Raw genomic sequence first — 19,326 nt, 5'->3', positions numbered from 1 at the left:
TTGATAAATATAGTACTGGAATCTTCGATTTCAACATTAATTTCACATTTTATTTGATTACGAATACTAGTTGTGATTTTATTTGCCCTAATTGAATTAGCTTCTTTCGTTGATGTGAGTTTTGTTTCACAAGTTTTTATATACAAATAATGCCTTTTTTTGTCATTAAAATATTAAGAAAATGGTACAATCTAAATAATTGTTATGCAACCCGCGTTGCAATAAAACTGAACCTTGTTACAAAAAACCTGCTACACTTTGTCATCATGGTTTTATACTTTTTAGTTGGTTTACAAGTCCAAAAAAAGTTATCCAGCCAATAAACTATGTAGGAGTGTGCATGGACCGGGCAAAACCGGGTTTGAAGTAATCCAGATCCGACCCGAAATATATACTGGGTCTATTTATTAGATTCGAACTCGATTCTAGACCCGATGAAACCTATACATTTTCGGGCCACGATTATACCGGGTAAAAACCGGGTGAAAATCGGGCCGTTAACATTACATTATCTTGATACCTTCTTATAAGCTAGCATGTGAAAATATCCAAATTTCTAAGACTCCAACCATTATTTGACATGGTAAAATTCACTTAGAAAAATATAACAAGAACTAACTCTTCTCTAAAATTAAAGCATAACTTTAATCAATACTAATATTGTCTAATAACACCAAATATTTAAATCAATACAAATAACACAATATTATGTATTAATAATTAGTCTAAAATCTTATGCATTTTAAACATAAAACATTAACTTATAGTCTTATAATAACTAATAACACAAAATATTAAGGTTTACAATACTTAAATTCCACATAAGAATAGCCATCATCTATCACTAATAACACAAAATATTAATTGTGTATGATGACCGGACCACCGGGCCGATTTCGGGTGACCCGAACCATGGCCCGAATCCGACTCGAAATAATGACTGGGTCTATTTTTTAGACCCTTACCTAACCCTAAACCCGATAAAATCATACCAAATTAGCCCCTAAAGTATTCGGAATCGGGTCAGGTCTTCGGACCGGACCGGGTCATGCACACCCCTAAAACTATGGTAGGGGTCCAAACTACTAACTAATTGCACGTGACTTAATTAATCTAATTACCTTCTCTTAGCAGCACTGCTACTAATACGGCTACTGGTTCAAGGGACCCAGAACTTGTCTCTTCATGGGACACTTGTCAACCACCGAATCTTCCAGTACAAATTTACACATGCAAATTTGTTCACTCCATCTACACCCAAAAATTGGCCTAGGATTAATGCATAAATTTTCTTTTTGCATCATAACATTTCAGATTGGTTGCCTATCACTGATATCACAAGATAATAGATAAATTTTTATACAATATTAATATTAATTAATGTACTATATGAAAAAAACTTTCAAAAATTTAAATGATAAATTATAATATATTATTTTTTGGCTATAAATATTTACTTCAGTTTTTTATTTTGTGTGCATTTTTATTTTTTTTCACTTCATTTATTCATCATCTTAAACATGAAGCTTCCTTCTCTATTCTCTTTTGTATTTTTTTTGTCTCCCTTTTCTTTTATTTTTTTTGTAGTTTTAATTCTTGAACACTAGAAAAAAGTTCTTGACCTAAAAAAACACTGAAAAAAATGAATTTTATAAGTATTACTGCGTTAATATATTTTAATGGGTCTGTTATAAGTTGTGATGATAGAAATTTAATTTTTAAATGTAAAAGTCTAATTTTCTTAAGTATTTCTAAAACTATCTCGTTTGAAGCATTAAAAATATTAATTGTCAGTACCTAAATGTTGAAAGGAGAGTAGTTAATGTAAGATTTAGACTTTCCTTCTGTTTTAACAATAGAAATATTAATTTTCGAAAAGTTATGATAAATAATGACAGTGATGTACGAACAATATTCAATAATTTTAATCGTTTTCAAACAATTTTTTTGTAATTTAAGCTGTATATTGATTTTGAAAATATAAATAGAGGTAAAAGAAAATACAAAGTATGCTCTGCACTTGCCTCGTATTGAGGATCATGTGCATCAGAAATATATCTTATAATAATAAAAATTAAGATATACAACTTTAATATAATATTATTATTAGTATTAACTTTCTTGTTTTGTTAATAAAGATATATGAAGAGTTTGAGTATCATGAATCTAAAGGAGAATGATTGAATTCTGAAAATGATGATAACTCTAATGATATCAGACGAAGGATATCAAAATGAGTGGTTCCATAACGATGGAAAAGATAAGGATGATGATGATGAGGTGTCGAACTCCAAATTGCCTAAGATTGAATATCAATAAGATTGTCTAGCATTTATGTAAGCTCTAGACCTTGATGCTTTGTATGCGCCTGAGAATCCTGAGGATTTGAACATTGATAATTTTACTGTGAATGATGATGAATTGGTTCTTGGTGAGATGTTCACGAGTAAAGAAATTGTGATTACAAGAGTTAAGACGTACAGTATAAAAAGATCGGTAGATTACATTGTGAAAGATTCATCCCGAACTACTTATTACTGTAGGCACCAATAGTTTGAAGAATATTGCCAGTGGTTCATTAGGATGTCATACAGAAAAAATAAGTTTTTTTGGGAGGTTAGAAATTAGAATGAATCTCACAGTTGTATGCAATCTAAATTGTCCCAAGATCACTCTAAACGTAATTCAAGCATGATTGCTGCACACATAAAGCCTATGATAACAGCTAACCTGTCGATGAAAGTCAAGCTCATAATCGCAGAAATTCAGAGCCATTTCAATACCCACTTTTCACAAAGCCTGGCTTGCAAAATAACGTGCCGTTTAAAAAATTTACAATAATTAAAAGGCTTCTTACCAAGAATTACTAATGTGGCTTGGAACGCTGTGTAAAGTGAATAAAGGTGCATGTGTTGAGTTTGAAGCTGTTGAAACTTACAATGACAATGAGATAATTCAAACGGTCCGTCTATTTAACCGTGTGTTTTGGACTTTTGGCCCATGCAAGAGGGCCTTATTGCAAACTACTGATCCAAATTGACAACATGCACCTGTATCTGTACGGTAAATATAAGGGGACTTTGCTAATTGCAGTTGGCCAAGATGAAAATCAGAACATAGTTCTAGTTGCTTATGCAATTGTTGAGAGTGAAACTGCAGATTTTTTATTTTTATTTTTTTTTGTATTACCTTTACAAGTATGTTGTTATTGAAGATGGAGTTGCCATCATATCCGATCGACATGAATCCATTAAAGAAGCAATTAGACAGAACGAATGATGGGAGCCACCAAGAACTTTTCTAAGATATTGCATTATTAGACACATTGCAGCTAATTTCTTTCATAAGGTATGATAGGTGTTATATAACTTTGTTTCCCTGTGCTTGAATCTCCTGTGGTTCGTGCCACTGGTTCTTTGATTATGTTTTTCCTTTTAATTGTTATTTCTTTTATGTTTTTCCTTTCATTATCCTTTTTTGTGATTCTGCTGCTGTTTCTGCTTCTCTAACTGGGGTTAAAACTCTTCTATTTTCCTGGTGCTTCCCAGATTCAAAGTATGCTTCTCAAGCTGCGGATCCTGATATGGCTTGCAAACCTGTTTGTGGTCCTAAAAATAGAATTTTGAAGGTATATACATTTTTAGATATAAGGATTCCTTTGCATAGTTTTCAAATATTGGCAATGGTGATATCAGATATGGCATGGCAAATTTTTCAATAACTTCCATGGAGTGTGTATGGCCTGGCGGAATTATTTGTTTTGTTTTGAGGCTCTTTAGATTTCTAACTGGTGTTATCTTCCTTATTTAATTTTATCTTCTTTTTTTTTCTTTTTCAGAATCAATTGCAGAAGCTGAACTGTTGTACAAAGAATTCTCCAGGATAGGATCTTGATGGACATGCAAGAAGAGAAGAAAGCATTATCAGGCTTTTCAGGGGAATGGTTTTCAGATATCTGCGAGTCATCACATCTTATCTCCTTGTTCTTTATATTTTGTTTCATCTTTAATTTTATAGTTTTATAATTTTTATTTCTTAGTGTCTATTGGTAATACAAATAAATAGTGTATAGTCCGACTTGTAATAACTCTTGTCTTTGTTCCTTGCCAGGTCCCAATTTTGTGTATGTTCTAGCTGAAGAGAACAAACATCTAATTGCATACTTGGAAGACCTTTATGAAGATTCTAGAGGCAACAAGATGATTATTGTACGCTGGTTTCACAAAATTGATGAGGTTGGTGTTGCTTTTCCTCAAAGATATAGTGACAGAGAGGTTTTCTTTTCTCTGTATCAACAAGATCTGAGTATTGAATCCATACATCCTCAGTCCCCAGCATTACAAAATGTATCAGAAGGAGGCCCATAATATGCACTCGGAACCATTTGTATGTGACCGTCAGTTTGATAATGATGACATCAAGCCCTTTGATATAACTCGACTTAAGGGTTACCGGAAACAGGACATGCTTAGATACATTAGTTCCGTCTTAGACGCAAAGTGTTATGCAAGTTCTGGGCAAACTAATGATGGCCTAGAACCAGAGGAAAACCTCCAGTTTACCCCTGGGATCAGACCTAAGAAGCGGCAGCGCTGTATGGAAGTTGATGACTGAGCCAAAGTTGAGGTGAAGGATGTAGTTGATCCGTCTATCAAATCAGATATTCCGAGTATTATCAGAATTAAAGCACGAACTGGTACTGGAAACAGTTTCTTAAAAGAAATTGGACCTACTACACTGATAGCTGCCAATGGGACAAATGAACATGCCTCACGTAGGATCGCAAATTGAGGTTCTTTCTCAAGACAGCGGGATTGGAGGATGTTGGTTCAGAGCTTGCGTGATTAAGAAGCATAAAGATAAAGTGAAGATACAGTATCAAGACATTCAGGATGCTGTTGATGAAGCAAAGAAATTACAGGTTTCCATTTTTTTTTAACTTTCTTTTGTAGTTCATTTATGTGCAAATGTGGAGGCCAACATTTTCTTATGAATTTTCTTTGATAAAGGAATGGGTTTTAGCTTCCAGAATTGCAGTGGTGGATAATCTGGATATTCGAATGAAGGGGAGGGTGACAATTCGGCCAATGCCACTGTCTTCTAAAAATGAAATTTCCTGGGTGGGTGATGTCGGCTCTGTTGTGGATGCCTGGTGGCTTGATGGATGGGGTGGGAAGGCATTGTTATTTGAAAAGAACCTGAGTCCAATTATCATGTTTATCTTCCAGGTATGTCTCTTAACTCTTGAGTCTTGATTACTATAATTTATGTTTCCAATATATATTTTAAGCTTCATTATGGTTCTTCTTTAAATCTATTCCTTCTTGTGTAATTATGCTCAATCCTAATGGTAATATCTTTGTAGGTGAAAAGGTTGTGTTATCTTTCGGACCTGGTAATTGGTAAATTAAGACAGTCCCAGGATTTGACTGTGAATAGATGGGTGATTGTGAGGGAAAGGCCTGATCTTATGACTAATGCATTATCAAGCTTGAATATGAAACAAAATCCTTGCAAAGCTTCAGTAGCATCCCCTGGAAAAGGATTACCATCAAAGAAGGCAAACACTTACTTTGATACAGAATGTGAACTGTGAGGTGGTTCCAGACCTCTCGAAGGACAACAATATGCTTTCCAAGTTAAGGTGGAAATCAAAGTGGTAACACTTGCCAAAGGGAGGTTTCAATCAGAGCGTCAGCGTGAAGTTCCCCAGGGTTCTGCAATTGGATGCTTCGGACAGTTTTGTGATTCAGGCATCACTGAAGGTCGATCCTGAAGACTGCAAATACGCCAGGGATCCTTCCATTTTCAGTTCTTCACTTGTGCGGTCTTTAACTAACTCAGTTATGTGTAGGTGACTACGTGACTTTTAAATTTTTTAGTTATATCAAGTTTTTGTTTTTTTCTCTCTTTACTCACGAGTACATACTGCACAGAATAATTTAGCCCAAGATTGCATCCATTCGATGCGGTCTTTCTCTTTCAGGTTCTTGTTAACCTAGAAATTGTATCTTATGTTAGTTTGCATCAAAGCTTCATTTAGTTGGGTGTTTGTTTTGAAGCCCAAGGAGGCAAGGATGATGCCATACAAGTTTTGGTAGGAAATTGTAACCTAGAAGAATAATCTCAATAGCTGCCTTTCGCTTTGATTCGGAGGAAATAGGTTGTGCTGTATTTTTTTTGTTTTTCTTTTTCATAAAGAATTTTTCAATGAAATTTGTTCAGCAAAGAAGTAAAAAATATGATGTTCCTGTATGATTCGTGTAACCTCAGTCAAAGAAAGATTTTGAGTGTTACTTTCACCCTGCACTTTTATTTCTATCATGCGTTTCATAATGTTGGATTGTTTTGATGTATTTGCAACAAGAACTCTGCCAGTATTTCATAGTTGGTTCTAAGTTCAGATAAAATTCGAACGGTAACAGTTTCAAGAATAAGAATTTTAGAGATTACCTTTTTTTCTTATGTAAAATTTGACGGTAACTACTGTGAGAAAAATTTGAGAGTAAATTAGAGCATTTCTGATAGTAGTGTACTAATAATAGTATTTTAGAACATAATATACTTACATTTTTTTGTTGATAGATTCTTAATTTATTCAATGTTTGTTACTAGAAGAGAATTGTTTGCTCTTATGTGGTCCATATAATTTTTTTAGATATAATCCTGCACACTAGTGCAGACTTTAAAAATAAATTTTGTTTTATTATTTGAATTTTGAATACAAACAACTTTATAACCCTGCACAACCACACCCTAACTATCAGAAAAAGAGAAAATATCTTCCACATTATAATTGATATGCATGTTTGATTTGTGATAGGAGAAGAATGTTGCCTTCTACTATCAATTTGGATTACTACAGTCTACATACGATTGGAAAAAAAAAGGTTTTGTGCTTTTTCTTGAACATTTGGATTGACTATTTTTTGGAAAAGCCAACAAGTTTGTGAATTAGTTAAGGCAACCAGAATTTATGCATTAACCCTTGATGCTGTTTATGTATTATAAAGTATAAACCTTGGAAATTTATATAGAGATGCTTCCACTGCTTTTGATTGTTGCTTTAGGTAATGCAAAACCATGTGCATGAAGAGATGCTTACCCTTACCATATTGTGTCCTCAAATTAATTAAGTAGTCTTAAGGTGAAGACAAGGATAAAAGGAGTCATAAGACAAACGACTACCTCTCTGGGTCTAATTAGAATCAGATTCCAAAATGAAAGAACATATAATAATATCTTATTGTTTGAAACAAGAGAAATGGTATAAATATCAGTTTCCATTGGTCCACGATCATTTATATTCTCAAAACCGCCAAAAAATTCTTTTCTATTTATATGCCTTTTGGCTTATTCAAAATAAAACCACATCCTGGGTACTATCAATTCCATTCCCATGACTGAAAAGGTAAAATTTTTTGATATTCTATTCACATACACAAATGTATATCAAGAGCTGATCGATCATATTCCTCAAGCATAATTTTATAGGTTTTAATTTTAGTCTCTGCTTTTATATTTGCAGTATTGTTGCATGATTTTGAGAATCAATGTTGACTGCAATGCTTGCTGCCGAAAATTAAGGAGAATTATTCTAAGGATGAAAGGTAAAAGGACTGTACTAATTAGAGCTTAAACATAAGTTTTTTGGTGATGTACAATACACTTTTTTTTTTTTAAATTTTTGTAATGTTTTGGTCATAGAAAATTTGATGCTTTTTGCTTTGGTCTTTGTCATTATTTTGGTATGTGAAATACTAATCGTAGCATGCTAAAATGTTATGTAGCACCGCAGCATTTAACATTTTAACATATCAAACATAAGAAATTTTAAATTTTTCTAGTACTAAAACCAGAGAAACAAAATGTGAGGGTTTTAAACTAGAATTTAGTTTGGATATACTGAAACAATTTACACCTATATCAAATTATGGAACACCAAGTAAAAATAATTATCATTTATATTAACTACATGAATGGTCGTCCACAAAAATATATATGATTAGACGATTAGATTAAAATTAAGTTCATCAAAATAAAATAATATTTTTTAAAAATATAAAAAACATATTTAAGAATTAAGATTTAAAATATCGGAAATTTTAACAAGTCTTCCTTACTGCATTTTGAAGAGATTGAGACCCATCTGATTGAGAAGCAGCAACGCAGGGTATGCGTATGTGGCAGATTTGATCCAGCAGAGGTTGCTATAAAGATAAGGAAGAAGATGAACCGTCGAGTTGAGATACTTGAAGTTCAAGATTTCGAAGGTGGTGGTGAAGACGAGAACGAACAACCGGAAAAAGCAGAGAGAGCAGAGCCAACAGAGAGAACAGACAGACCTCGGGTTCCGATGGTGGTGTATCCTGGTCAAATCCCTTCATATTATTCAACCATGCACGTAGCATAGTATGTATACATTGTGTATAATACGTAATAGGTTACTTTGTAGCATAAGTTCGAATCTCAAAAACTATTGTTTGGTGACTGAAGATGAAAAAGAGGGAGTGATATAGAATCCTGACAAATAAGTTATTAGTTATATGATCAATGTTGATATTGTTAGAATAGGATATGGAGCAATATAAGAAAATACAGGATTATAGTTGACAATAGACTATACATGACCCAAATCAGTAGGATGCAGCTGTGTATAATAATTTCTCAATCATAAATAACGTGCATTTTAATTTTTTTACCAGGGTAAATTTTTTTGAGAGATTTTTGTTTGATGTTTAAGTTTTTTGTTTTCAGATTATCAAGGGAGTAACCTAACCAATGTAATTAGTTAAACTAATTTTAGTTAAGAAGTTGCTGTGTAACTAGTCCTTAAGCAGTTATCATGCAATATGATTCTGCACTATATTAGAAGCTAGTAGCTAGAGTTAAGATTGGTGACTTTTGTGTCATTCTCTTAATCAAAACTAGTTTATGTATTACTCAAGAAATTTATTTCGCTTTTCTAGTTCTTTCATTTCTTCTAGCAATCTTTAGTTCTACACTTTGTTGTGTTCATCAGATCTTTAAAATTCGTTTTTGGTATTACAAAACAAGGAGGCTTGCTTCAAGATCCAACTCTCACCACATGGCCTGTTGAATCCATGACCATGAGCTTCAAGAATAAAGTTATTTATCTCTCACAATTTTATGAAGTCTGGAAAAGGACTGAAAGCAATTTCGAAGCAGTTGCATCATCACGTTTTCAAAGTCTCAAATCACAACTAAAATCTTGCAAGAAAATGAGATCATTTTCAGATTTTTTTCTTGCCAGATCAGAAATGTGGTGGATGCTCTCTTTGCTCTCTAGGATATGAGGTTCATGAAGCTGATCACATTCAGATAATACTAGATGGTTTGTATGAAGATTACACGGTTTACATTACATTAGTAATGTCAAGGCTCGGATCCTTTTGAGTTGTGAAAGCTGAATATTTCTTACTTGCAATCGAATATATGTTGGAACGGTTTAAGAAACCAGATGTAGCCATGTAGGTATGCCAATAGCACATTATGCTCAGTCATATTCATCTTCTGAACTTAATAGAGGTGGAGGATTCTGCCGTGACTGTGGTGGCTGGAGCAATAGAGGATGAGGAAGATTTGACTTCTCAAACACTTGCCCCCAATGTCAATTGTGTGGGAGACAAGGTCATGTAGTGTGGAACTGGTTTAACCATTTTTGATCCAGCATTCAGCCCAAATTTAGGAAAAATTCAACACCAATGCAGACCCCTTATTGCAACACTCAGCCACCACCTCCATCAACCAGTTTTCATCAACTGCGAGCTTATATCTCCATTTCGATCTTCATCTGTTAGTGAGGCTTGATGGCTCTCAGATTCAGGCGTGAGTCATCATGTCACATCTGACCCAACAAATTTTCTTACTTCTTCCTCAAGCAATCATGAGTCTGAACAAACTCTATGTAGGTAATAGAGCAGCTATTCCAATTACTCAATCATATTCTTCAATTGTTTATGATTCTTGTGCAAACGTTGCTTTTAGATTAAACAACTTGCTACTTGTGCCACAAATTAATCAAAATCTTTTGAGCGTCTCAAAGTTTGCAGCCAATAACCATGTATATTTTGAATTTTGGCCTGATTATTATGCTATTCGTGATCGAGATTCTAGAGCTTTTCTCTTTCAAGGCGTGTCTAGAAATAGAACATATTCTTTTTATAATCTTAGAGTCCCTAGGAATCTTTTTAATAGTTTTGCTATGTACTTAAGTGATACCAAATCTGTAACTAGTTTTTCTAATTCATCAAATGTTGCTGTTGATTCTACTACATGTATACCTAATAATTCATTCAATTCTATTGCCCATACTGCTACTAAATGTAAACAAATCCAATAGTGGAACTGTGGCATAAAATATTAGGCCATAGTACCCTCAAGATTGTAATAAATATTTTGAATAAATGTTCTATCAATTCTACTTCTACTTTGAATCATGTTTGTGAAATTTTTCCTTTAGCCAAGATGCATAGATTACATTTTTCTTTGAATGATATTGTATATAGTATATATTCAACCTTTAGAATTAATTTTTGTGGATATTTGAGGACCAACTCTTGTGACATCAAGAAGTGGTTTTAAATATTATATTTTGTCTGTAGATTCCTATTTCAAATACACATGTATTCTCCTTCTTACTAACAATATCAATTTTTAATTGCCTTTCAAAATTATAAAAAGTTATTGGAAAAGCATGCTGGACAATGCATAAAAGCCTTACAATCTGATCAGGGAATGAAGTTTATGTCACATGTTTTCGCTGGTTTTCTCGCATCTGAAGGCATTCAACATAGAAAATCTTGTCCTTACACACATCATCAGCAAGGGAGTGTTGAAAAGAGGAACAGATATATCATAGAAATGGGCCTTCTTTTGGCTACAACCTCTTATGAGTTTTTTGGGAGGATCCATTCATGAACTTAGTCTATATCGTTAATAGATTTCCTACACCAATGTCGGAAAGTAAAGTTCTTTTGAGGTTTTTTTTTTTTCATCATTTTTCTGATTACAATAATTTTTTTTTTTCAATTTTTAGTTGCATGTGCTTTCCTTTCGTAAGGCTTTATAGTAAAGTCAAGTTGAATTACAAGCCAGAACCATGTTTGTTCTCAGGATATGATTCAAATTATAAGGGTTATAAATGTATGGCAAAAAGTGGTAAAAAATATTTAGCAAAACATGTTATGTTTCATGAAAGTGTTTTTCCGTATCAAAAATTGTTTGCTAATCCATCTCGGAGCACTTATTCCTTTTGTGGAACCCTTAACTACTACCACCTATCAGATTCAGGTCTCTAATCCAATAGTTGAACTTGATGTGCCACCACCAACACCACAATTCATACAACAAACCTCAGATCATGCTGAAATTTATACTCCAACACCACATCAAGAAATAGACTCATTTACCTCATCCTTGCATTATATACCAACTCAATCTATGTCCAATTAGTCTAATGAAGTTAATGAACCTCATCAGAATCTCACAGACTCTTCAGCACTAGAAATTCAAACTTCTGCTCCACTTACAACAATTCTATCTCAAGAGAGAACTATACTTATAAGTGGAATTAAAATCAGATTACCTCTTATTCCAACAACAAATGCTCATCAAATGACCACCAGATCCATATCTAATGTGACAACCCAAAGTCTTAGTTGATCAACCTATTGACCTTACCAACAATGTTCCAAGGATTGTGGCTAAAGCTCTACAATGTGCACATTGGAAGGAGGCAATAGATAAATAATTCACTACATTACACAAGTGCAATACTTGGACAATAGCAAAACCACCATCAAATTCAACAATAATAGGCAGCAAGTGGATGTTTGCAATTACAAGAAATTCAAAAGGAGAAATACTAAGATACAAGATAAGATTAGTTGGACAAGGGTTTCATCAGGTGGAAGGCATAGACTATGAGTAGATTTACAGCCTTGTGGTAAGACCTACAACTGTTAAAGTCATCTTTACTATTGTTGTTTCTCTAGATTGGCCATTGAGACTGTTGGATTTGATAATACCTTTCTAAATGACAAATTAGATGAGATAACATATATGACTTAGCGTCAAGGATATTCTAATGAAAATGGAGCTCTAGTGTGTAAGCTTAATAAGGCCATTTATGACTTCAAGCTAACACTTAGAGCTTGGTACCAAACTCTCTCCGTCACACGTCAAAAGTTTGGATTTAAATGACAAATCTGATATATCATTGCTTGTGAGATTTTATAATTCTAATGTTATGTATTTGCTAGTGCATGTGGATGATATTATTGTTACACGAAGCAACAATGAAGATATTGATACTATTATTCAGCAACACAACAATGACTTTCCATTGAAAGATATGAGAAATTTAGGCTATATTTTGGGGCTTGAAGAGCTACATATTTGCCTCAAGAAATTTTATTGATCTCTCAAATCAAATATGCTACTGAGTTGTTAAAGAAGGTAGGAATGGAAACATTAAATCCTATGCCTACTCGAATGGTGTTTAGTACAAAGTTGTCAGCCTATGGTTTATAATCATTTCATGATCCAAAATTCTATAGATTTATAGTTGGTGCTTTACATATCTCACTCTAACTAGACCGAATTTAGCCTTTGCAACGAATAGAGTATCACAAATTCATGTATAGACCAAAATTACAGTACTTGAAAAGCGTTAAGAGGATCTTGAGATATTTGAAAGGTACAGTTCTACATGGTCTGTTGTTTTTAAGATTGACTGACTTTAGGCTTATTTCATTGTCAGATACTGGTGGCTAGCCACTGCTTTCACCCAGAAAAACTCGTATCTCAGATAAGTGAAAGTGCAACAATCACAATTTCAATCAACTAGCATATATGCATTCATACTCAGCCATAAATCATTATTTATCTCAGCCATCCGGCTTATAATCATAATTCATAACCAGCCACAACTCATTATCACATACGGCCATTCGTCTCATATCATTCACAACATTTCCACCATCATCCTCAACAACTCATATAATCATCATTAATCATAATACCTCAATATTTCCCTTTTCTTCATCCACAACTTACTCCCTTCCGTAGTTTCTTCTTAATTACTAGGCATTCTATATTGATTTAAGACTTAAAGGATGAAAATAGGGGCTTAGAAACTTGAAATTCAGTTTTAAAAACACAAAAATCATATTTGCTGGAAACAGGGTCACGCGTACGCGTGGGTCATGTGTACGCATGAGAGCCAAAGAAATTCTAGTCACGCGTACGCGTGAGCAACGCACACGCATGAGCGTGCATTTTAGCCCATTACGTGTACGCATTGCTCTTTGTCACGCACGCATGCGGACCAGGCAGAATCGACTGGTCGCGCATGAGAATTTCGCGTACACAAAATCCCCATGTCACGCATACGAGTGGGCGACGCGTACGCGTAGACATGCGATTTTGCCCGCGTATCAGCTGCATGCGTACATATGTTATGCAGAAATACGAAAAAGCTGCTAAGTCCCATTTTGTCCAATTTACGCACCAAACTTTGATTGAGCATAACTTCCTCATTTTAAAATATATTTCCTCCGTTCTTCGAACGGCATAAACATCTCGAACCCAATTTCATTTTTAAACAAATTTGACACCAATCAGGGATTTGGAGACCAAGTTATGCTCCTTCAAAATTGGGCCAAAAACTATTATTTTCACAAAATCTACAAACCTCCAATTTTCAAATCATACACTTCCAAACCCTTTTGAAACCAACCAAAACCTTACCATTTCAACCTCAACCACATTTCCAACTTCCATATTTATTTTACAATACATCAATTTTCTATTTCATCAACTTTAACTCAATAATCCAAATTCACAATTCATAGTATACATCATCAAATACCAACTAACCATATCAAGCATAATTTTTAACTTCAATTCAACCTTTATATGTTCCAAATATCATCATACGCAAATCATATATATCATCAACAAAACATCAAATCCACCTTCAAGATCAATAATCACATAATCCACATAATCTGTTATAACTAATCAACAACATCTCCAATTCAATGCCTATCTTAGGGTCTCTAGCCTAAGTTTTCACATTACATTACAGTTTAGATACAGAAAACCGAAACCATGCCTTGGCCGATTTTTGTTCAACCCGGAACACTTCCAAATCCAACTTTCATGGTCCCAAAACTTTACCAACAGATTTTCAAGCTTATTGCTCCACTCCAAAACTTTTCAAAACTATCAATCAAGCTCCAATGTACACATACATTGCCTAATACACATAATATACACCCACACATACAACTCAATCACTAAATCACAAAATTCCAAGTGTTTAGCTTAGGATTGAGAATCTTACCTTACCCAAAGATCAAAGAGGCAAGATTAAGCCTTCCTCTCAAACTAATTGGATCCTATAACATCAAAAACTCAAAATCTCAATACTTTTTACCCAAAATTTTCGAAATTAAGGGCTGGAAATTCAGAGAGGAATTCGTGGCTTACCTCAAGAACAAAGTTATGGACTTTGTAGAGTTCAACACCGTGGTCGCGTGGCCACAAACGATGCGGCGATCGGAGCTCTGGATCGAAAGTTACAAGGATTTGAAGATTAAGTGAGGTTTAGGATTTGGGAATTGTGTTCTTCCCTTCTCCTCCAGAGTGTTTCAGCGTGTGTGTGTTTAGAATGGGGAGGGAAGGGCTGTGTGATAGAGGAAAATTGTCGGTAAAAAATTTCACAAAAAACAATCGTATTGCAAGTATAGTTCTAAACCGACAAATCAACCTCAATCAAATTTAATTTGTTTGTCACAAATACAAACCCAATAAAAGTAAACCCAAGTATTCGAATCTCGGGTCGTCTCTCAAGGAATTGCAAGGAAGTGTATTTATTATTGGTTATGGAAAAGTATATTTTTGGATTTTTTTTAAATGTTGAACAAGGAACGTAAAATTACAATAAAATAAACTAAAACTAAGAAAAGTCCTAGCAAGGATTGAGAATTGGAATTCCTATCCTCATTATCATCCCCCAATTGTGATGGTAATTGTCTTTTGCTTTCACTTAGTTAACCTCTAACAATGAAGGAAAATCAAGTGAGAAAAATCAACTTAAGTTCACAAGTTCTAATCAAAGAGTAAATTTAGTGAAGCTTAAGCCAACTAGCAATTTTCAACTACCAATCAACAAAAGAGTTTTGATAACTCAAGAGTCTCTAATTGATCAATCCAAGTTAAGAACATAAAAAGCTAATTTAAAATCCAACCAAGCATTTTATCAAATACTTGGAAGGTGCAAAATAAAAACGTAGAAAATTAACAAGAAATATTAAATCTAAACAACCAATTGCAAACATCAATGACTAACAAATAAAAATAGAGGAATTAACAAAATAAAAATAAAGGAACATAAATTGCATTAATGAAAATTGAGAGTAACATATGAACTCATAAACTAAATTAGCAAAATAAAAGAATCAATGAGAGAAGTAGATAAACTAAAGTAATAGAACAATTAAAGTAGAAGAAACCTAAATTGAAGCAAGGCAGAATTCTGAAAATTGAGAAGAAATAAACCTAAAAATCCTAAATAATTGTGAATGAATATGTGAATGAGTGATTTTCCCCATCCAGCTCTATTCTGCAGTCTCTAATCTTCACTTTCATGCTTGAAACTGGACCAAAATCAGCCTAGAAATTACCCCCAACGTCTTATGTTTAATGCAGCACGTGACGCTTGTCACGCGTACGCGTCGATTGACAAAATCCTGGTCACTCGTACGCGTCATCCACGCGTATGTGTCACTCGTCTCCTGCACCAGTCACGCGTACGCATCGCTTGACAGCTTCTCAAAACTATACTTTCTTGTGTTCCTTCCACTTTTGCATGCTTCCTTTCCATCCTCTAGGCCATTCCTACCCTGGAAAACCTGAAAACACTGAACACACAAATCACAGCATCGAATGGTAATAAGAGAGGATTAAAAATTAGCGAAATAAGGCCAAAGAAGCACGTTTTCAATCATAGCACAGAATTGGGAAAGAAAATGTAAAACATGCAAATTATATGAATAAGTGTGAGAGTAGTGGATATAATCCACTCAATTCATCCTAAAATGTACCACGAATAGTGGTGCATCACTGTGCCCTTCATCTAGTTGGATATTGGGTTGGGCCAAGGGCCCAATACGGGTCCGGTTGGCCCGGTTTGGCCCGTTCGGCCAATTCTTGGGCCAATTTCTTTAAAATTAGTGTCAAAATTCTCGTTTTAATTTTTCTATCATATTAAGCCATAAAAATCTCATTTCTATTTTTCTAGATTAAATTTTAATTTATGAATTAATTAGTCATTAATTAACCAGGTTTTACATTCTACCCACCTAAATAGGAATTTTACCCACAAAATTCGAATTCAGTTACATGAGAATAGGTGCAGGTAGTTCGTTCACATCTCTGACTCAAGATCCCAAGTGTGTTCCTCAATGCTGGCCCGACTCCATGCCACTTTGACTAATGAAATCTCTTTTCCGCGCAACCGTTTAATACTCGTGTCATCAATTATGACCGGAGTCACTGGCAGAGTCAAATCTTCCTTTAACTGAACCAATTCAGGTTCTAACACATGGCTAGCATTAGGAGTATACTTCCGAAGCTGCGACACATGAAATACGTCGTGCAGGTTCGAAAGGTGAGGCGGTAGAGCCATCCAATACGCCACCGGTCCAACCCTCTCGAGAATTTGAAACGGACTGATGTATCGAGGATTCAGCTTCTTCGTCTTAATCGCTCTACCTACTCTTGTTGTTGGAGTAACCTTAAGGAAAGCATGGTCTCCTTCCTCAAACTCTAAGGGCTTCCGCCTTTGATCGGCGTAACTCTTCTTATGGCTTTGAGCAGTGAGCATCATGTCTCTGATTTTCTTAACTTGTTCAGTAGTTTCAGCTATCATCTCAGGCCCCAACAAACTTTTCTCCCCAGCTTCATACCAGCATAGTGGAGATTGGCATTTTCTCCCATACAGAGCCTCATACGGAGCCATTCTAATGCTCGCATGGTAGCTATTATTGTACGCAAACTCCACTAGCGGCATATACCGATCCCAGCTCCCCGCCTGATCTAGAACACAAGCCCTCAACATATCTTCTAGGGTTTGGATCATCCTCTCAGATTGACCATTTGTTTGAGGATGGTAAGCTGTGCTCAAGCTTAAATGGGTCCCAAAAGCACTCTGAAATTCACCCCAGAACCTTGAAGTGAAACGGGGATCTTTGTCAGAAATTATAGTAGTAGGCACACCATGAAGTCTCACAATCTCCTTTATTTACAAGAGTGCTAACTCCTCAAGAGTAGTTCATCCGAATGGGTAGAAAGTGAGCCGACTTCGTCAGCCGGTCTACAATTACCCAGACAACATCAAAACTGGCTCTAGTTCTCGGCAATCCCGATACAAAATCCATCGCAATGCTCTCCCACTTCCATTGCGAAATCTCCAAGGGTTGCAACGTCCAGGAAGGTCTCTGGTGTTTAATCTTCACTTTTTGACAGGTTAAGCATTTTGAGACATGTTTTGCCACATCATTTTTCATATCAGGCCACCAAAACACCGCTTTCAAATCATGGTACATCTTAGTGCTTCCAGGGTGAATGGAAAATTCGCTTTTATGCGCTTCCTTTAAGATGTTCTGTCGTAAGGTTCCCACGTTCGGCACAATGATCTTATCCTTAATCCTCCATAACCCATCTTTATCCCATGATACTCTCCACTGCTTTCCTTGCTCAATAGCTGGCAACACCTTCGGCAATACATCATCGTTTTGATGAGCCTTCAAGAGTTCGGATTTAAAATCACTTGAGATTTGTAATCGACTCAAACACATAGTTCCAGACAGTTCTTGAACACCGATTTTCAGGCTCTCAAATGCTTTGAGCAACTCCTCTTCTCGAAGCATCATCCAAGCAGCATACAATGACTTCCGACTTAGCGCATCCGCCACAACATTCGCTTTCCTCGGATGGTAACTAACTCAAAGTCATAGTCCTTCAGTAATTCCATCCACCTCCTCTGCCGCATATTAAGCTCTTTCTGATCAAAGAGGTATTTCAAGCTCTTGTGATCAGAGAAAACTCAGAACTTAACCCCATAGAGGTAGTGTCTCCACACCTTCAAGACAAACACAACCGCAGTAGGTTCCAGGTCGTGCGTCGAGTAATTGACTTCGTGAGGTCTCAATTGTCGTGAGGCGTACACTACCACATTCCGGTGCTGCATCAGTACGCACCCTAGGCCCTTTAGTGAGGCATCACAATATACCTCAAATGGTTCATTCGGCTCAGGTAACACCAATACAGGCGCGGTGGTCAACATTTGCTTCAAAACTTAAAAGCTCTCCTCACACTCAGAAGTCCAAACAAATGGCGCATCCTTGCGGGTTAACTTTGTCAATGGCAAAGCTATTTACGAGAAGCCTTTGATGAATCTTTGATAGTAGCCAGCTAAGCCCAGAAAACTCCTTATCTTAGTTACTGACCCCATTCCATCACCGCTTCCACCTTAGAAAGATCTACTACTATTTCCTGTTTACTCACTACATGACTAAGAAACTTCACTTTGTCCTTCCAGAATTCACATTTGGACAATTTCGCATAGAGTTTTCTTTCCTTCAGAATCTGCAACACCGTTTTTAAGTGTTCCTCATGCTCTTCCTGAGTCTTAGAATAAATTAGTATATCATCAATAAAGACGACAATGAACTTATCCAGAAACGGGTGGAAGATTCTATTCATATAATCCATAAACACTGCAGGAGCGTTCGTCAACCCAAAAGACATTACAGGGTACTCGTAATGACCATAACGAGTCTTGAAAGCGGTCTTAGGGATGTCCTTATCTCTCACCCTTATTTGGTGATAACCGGATCGTAAATCAATCTTAGAGAAAACCCCGGCTCTTTGTAACTGATCCATGAGATTGTCAATCCTCGGCAGCGGGTACTAATTCTTTATTGTGACCTTATTCAGTTACCTGTAATCCATATAAAGTCGCATACTCCCATCTTTCTTCTTTACCAGTAACACCGGTGCTCCCCACGGAGAAACACTAGGGCGGATAAAGCATTTACTCATTAAGTTTTCCAACTGAGCTTTGAGTTCGGCCATTTCCAAAGGTGACATTCTGTAAGGGGAAATCGAAATTGGCTCCGTCTAGGTACCAACTCAATTGCAAATTTAACCTCTCGGCTAGGAGGGAATTCCTCAATGTCATCCGGAAACACCTCAGGAAATTCGCAAACAACTAGAATTTTCTCTAAACTTTGT

At 35.5% G+C, this 19,326-nt stretch overlaps 1 protein-coding gene and 1 pseudogene across 1 annotated transcript; both read left to right on the top strand.

Annotated features, from left to right (window-relative positions):
• The first annotated feature begins 2,869 nt into the window (after positions 1-2,869).
• On the top strand, positions 2,870-5,906 carry LOC112748814 (uncharacterized; annotated as a pseudogene).
• Positions 5,907-7,258: 1,352 nt separating this feature from the next.
• Positions 7,259-8,701, top strand: LOC112750565 (heavy metal-associated isoprenylated plant protein 19-like). The gene is made up of 3 exons (XM_025799357.3): positions 7,259-7,411; positions 7,529-7,610; positions 8,136-8,701. Exons 1-3 carry the CDS (start codon positions 7,400-7,402, stop codon positions 8,411-8,413), a joined length of 372 nt encoding a protein of 123 aa, XP_025655142.1. The 5' UTR covers positions 7,259-7,399; the 3' UTR covers positions 8,414-8,701.
• The last annotated feature ends 10,625 nt before the right edge of the window (positions 8,702-19,326 follow it).

This window comes from Arachis hypogaea, chromosome 15 (genome assembly GCF_003086295.3).
Source record: "Arachis hypogaea cultivar Tifrunner chromosome 15, arahy.Tifrunner.gnm2.J5K5, whole genome shotgun sequence".
NCBI lineage: Eukaryota > Viridiplantae > Streptophyta > Magnoliopsida > Fabales > Fabaceae > Arachis > Arachis hypogaea.
The sequence above is the reverse complement of the archived record's forward strand: the minus strand, read 5'-3'. Positions and strand labels throughout refer to the sequence as shown.

Bases quoted from the DNA above. Each gene is read 5' to 3' on its own strand.
- LOC112750565 (XM_025799357.3), top strand. The intron at 7,611-8,135 runs GTAAAAGGACTG...TGCATTTTGAAG, and splicing joins AATTATTCTAAGGATGAAAG to AGATTGAGACCCATCTGATT.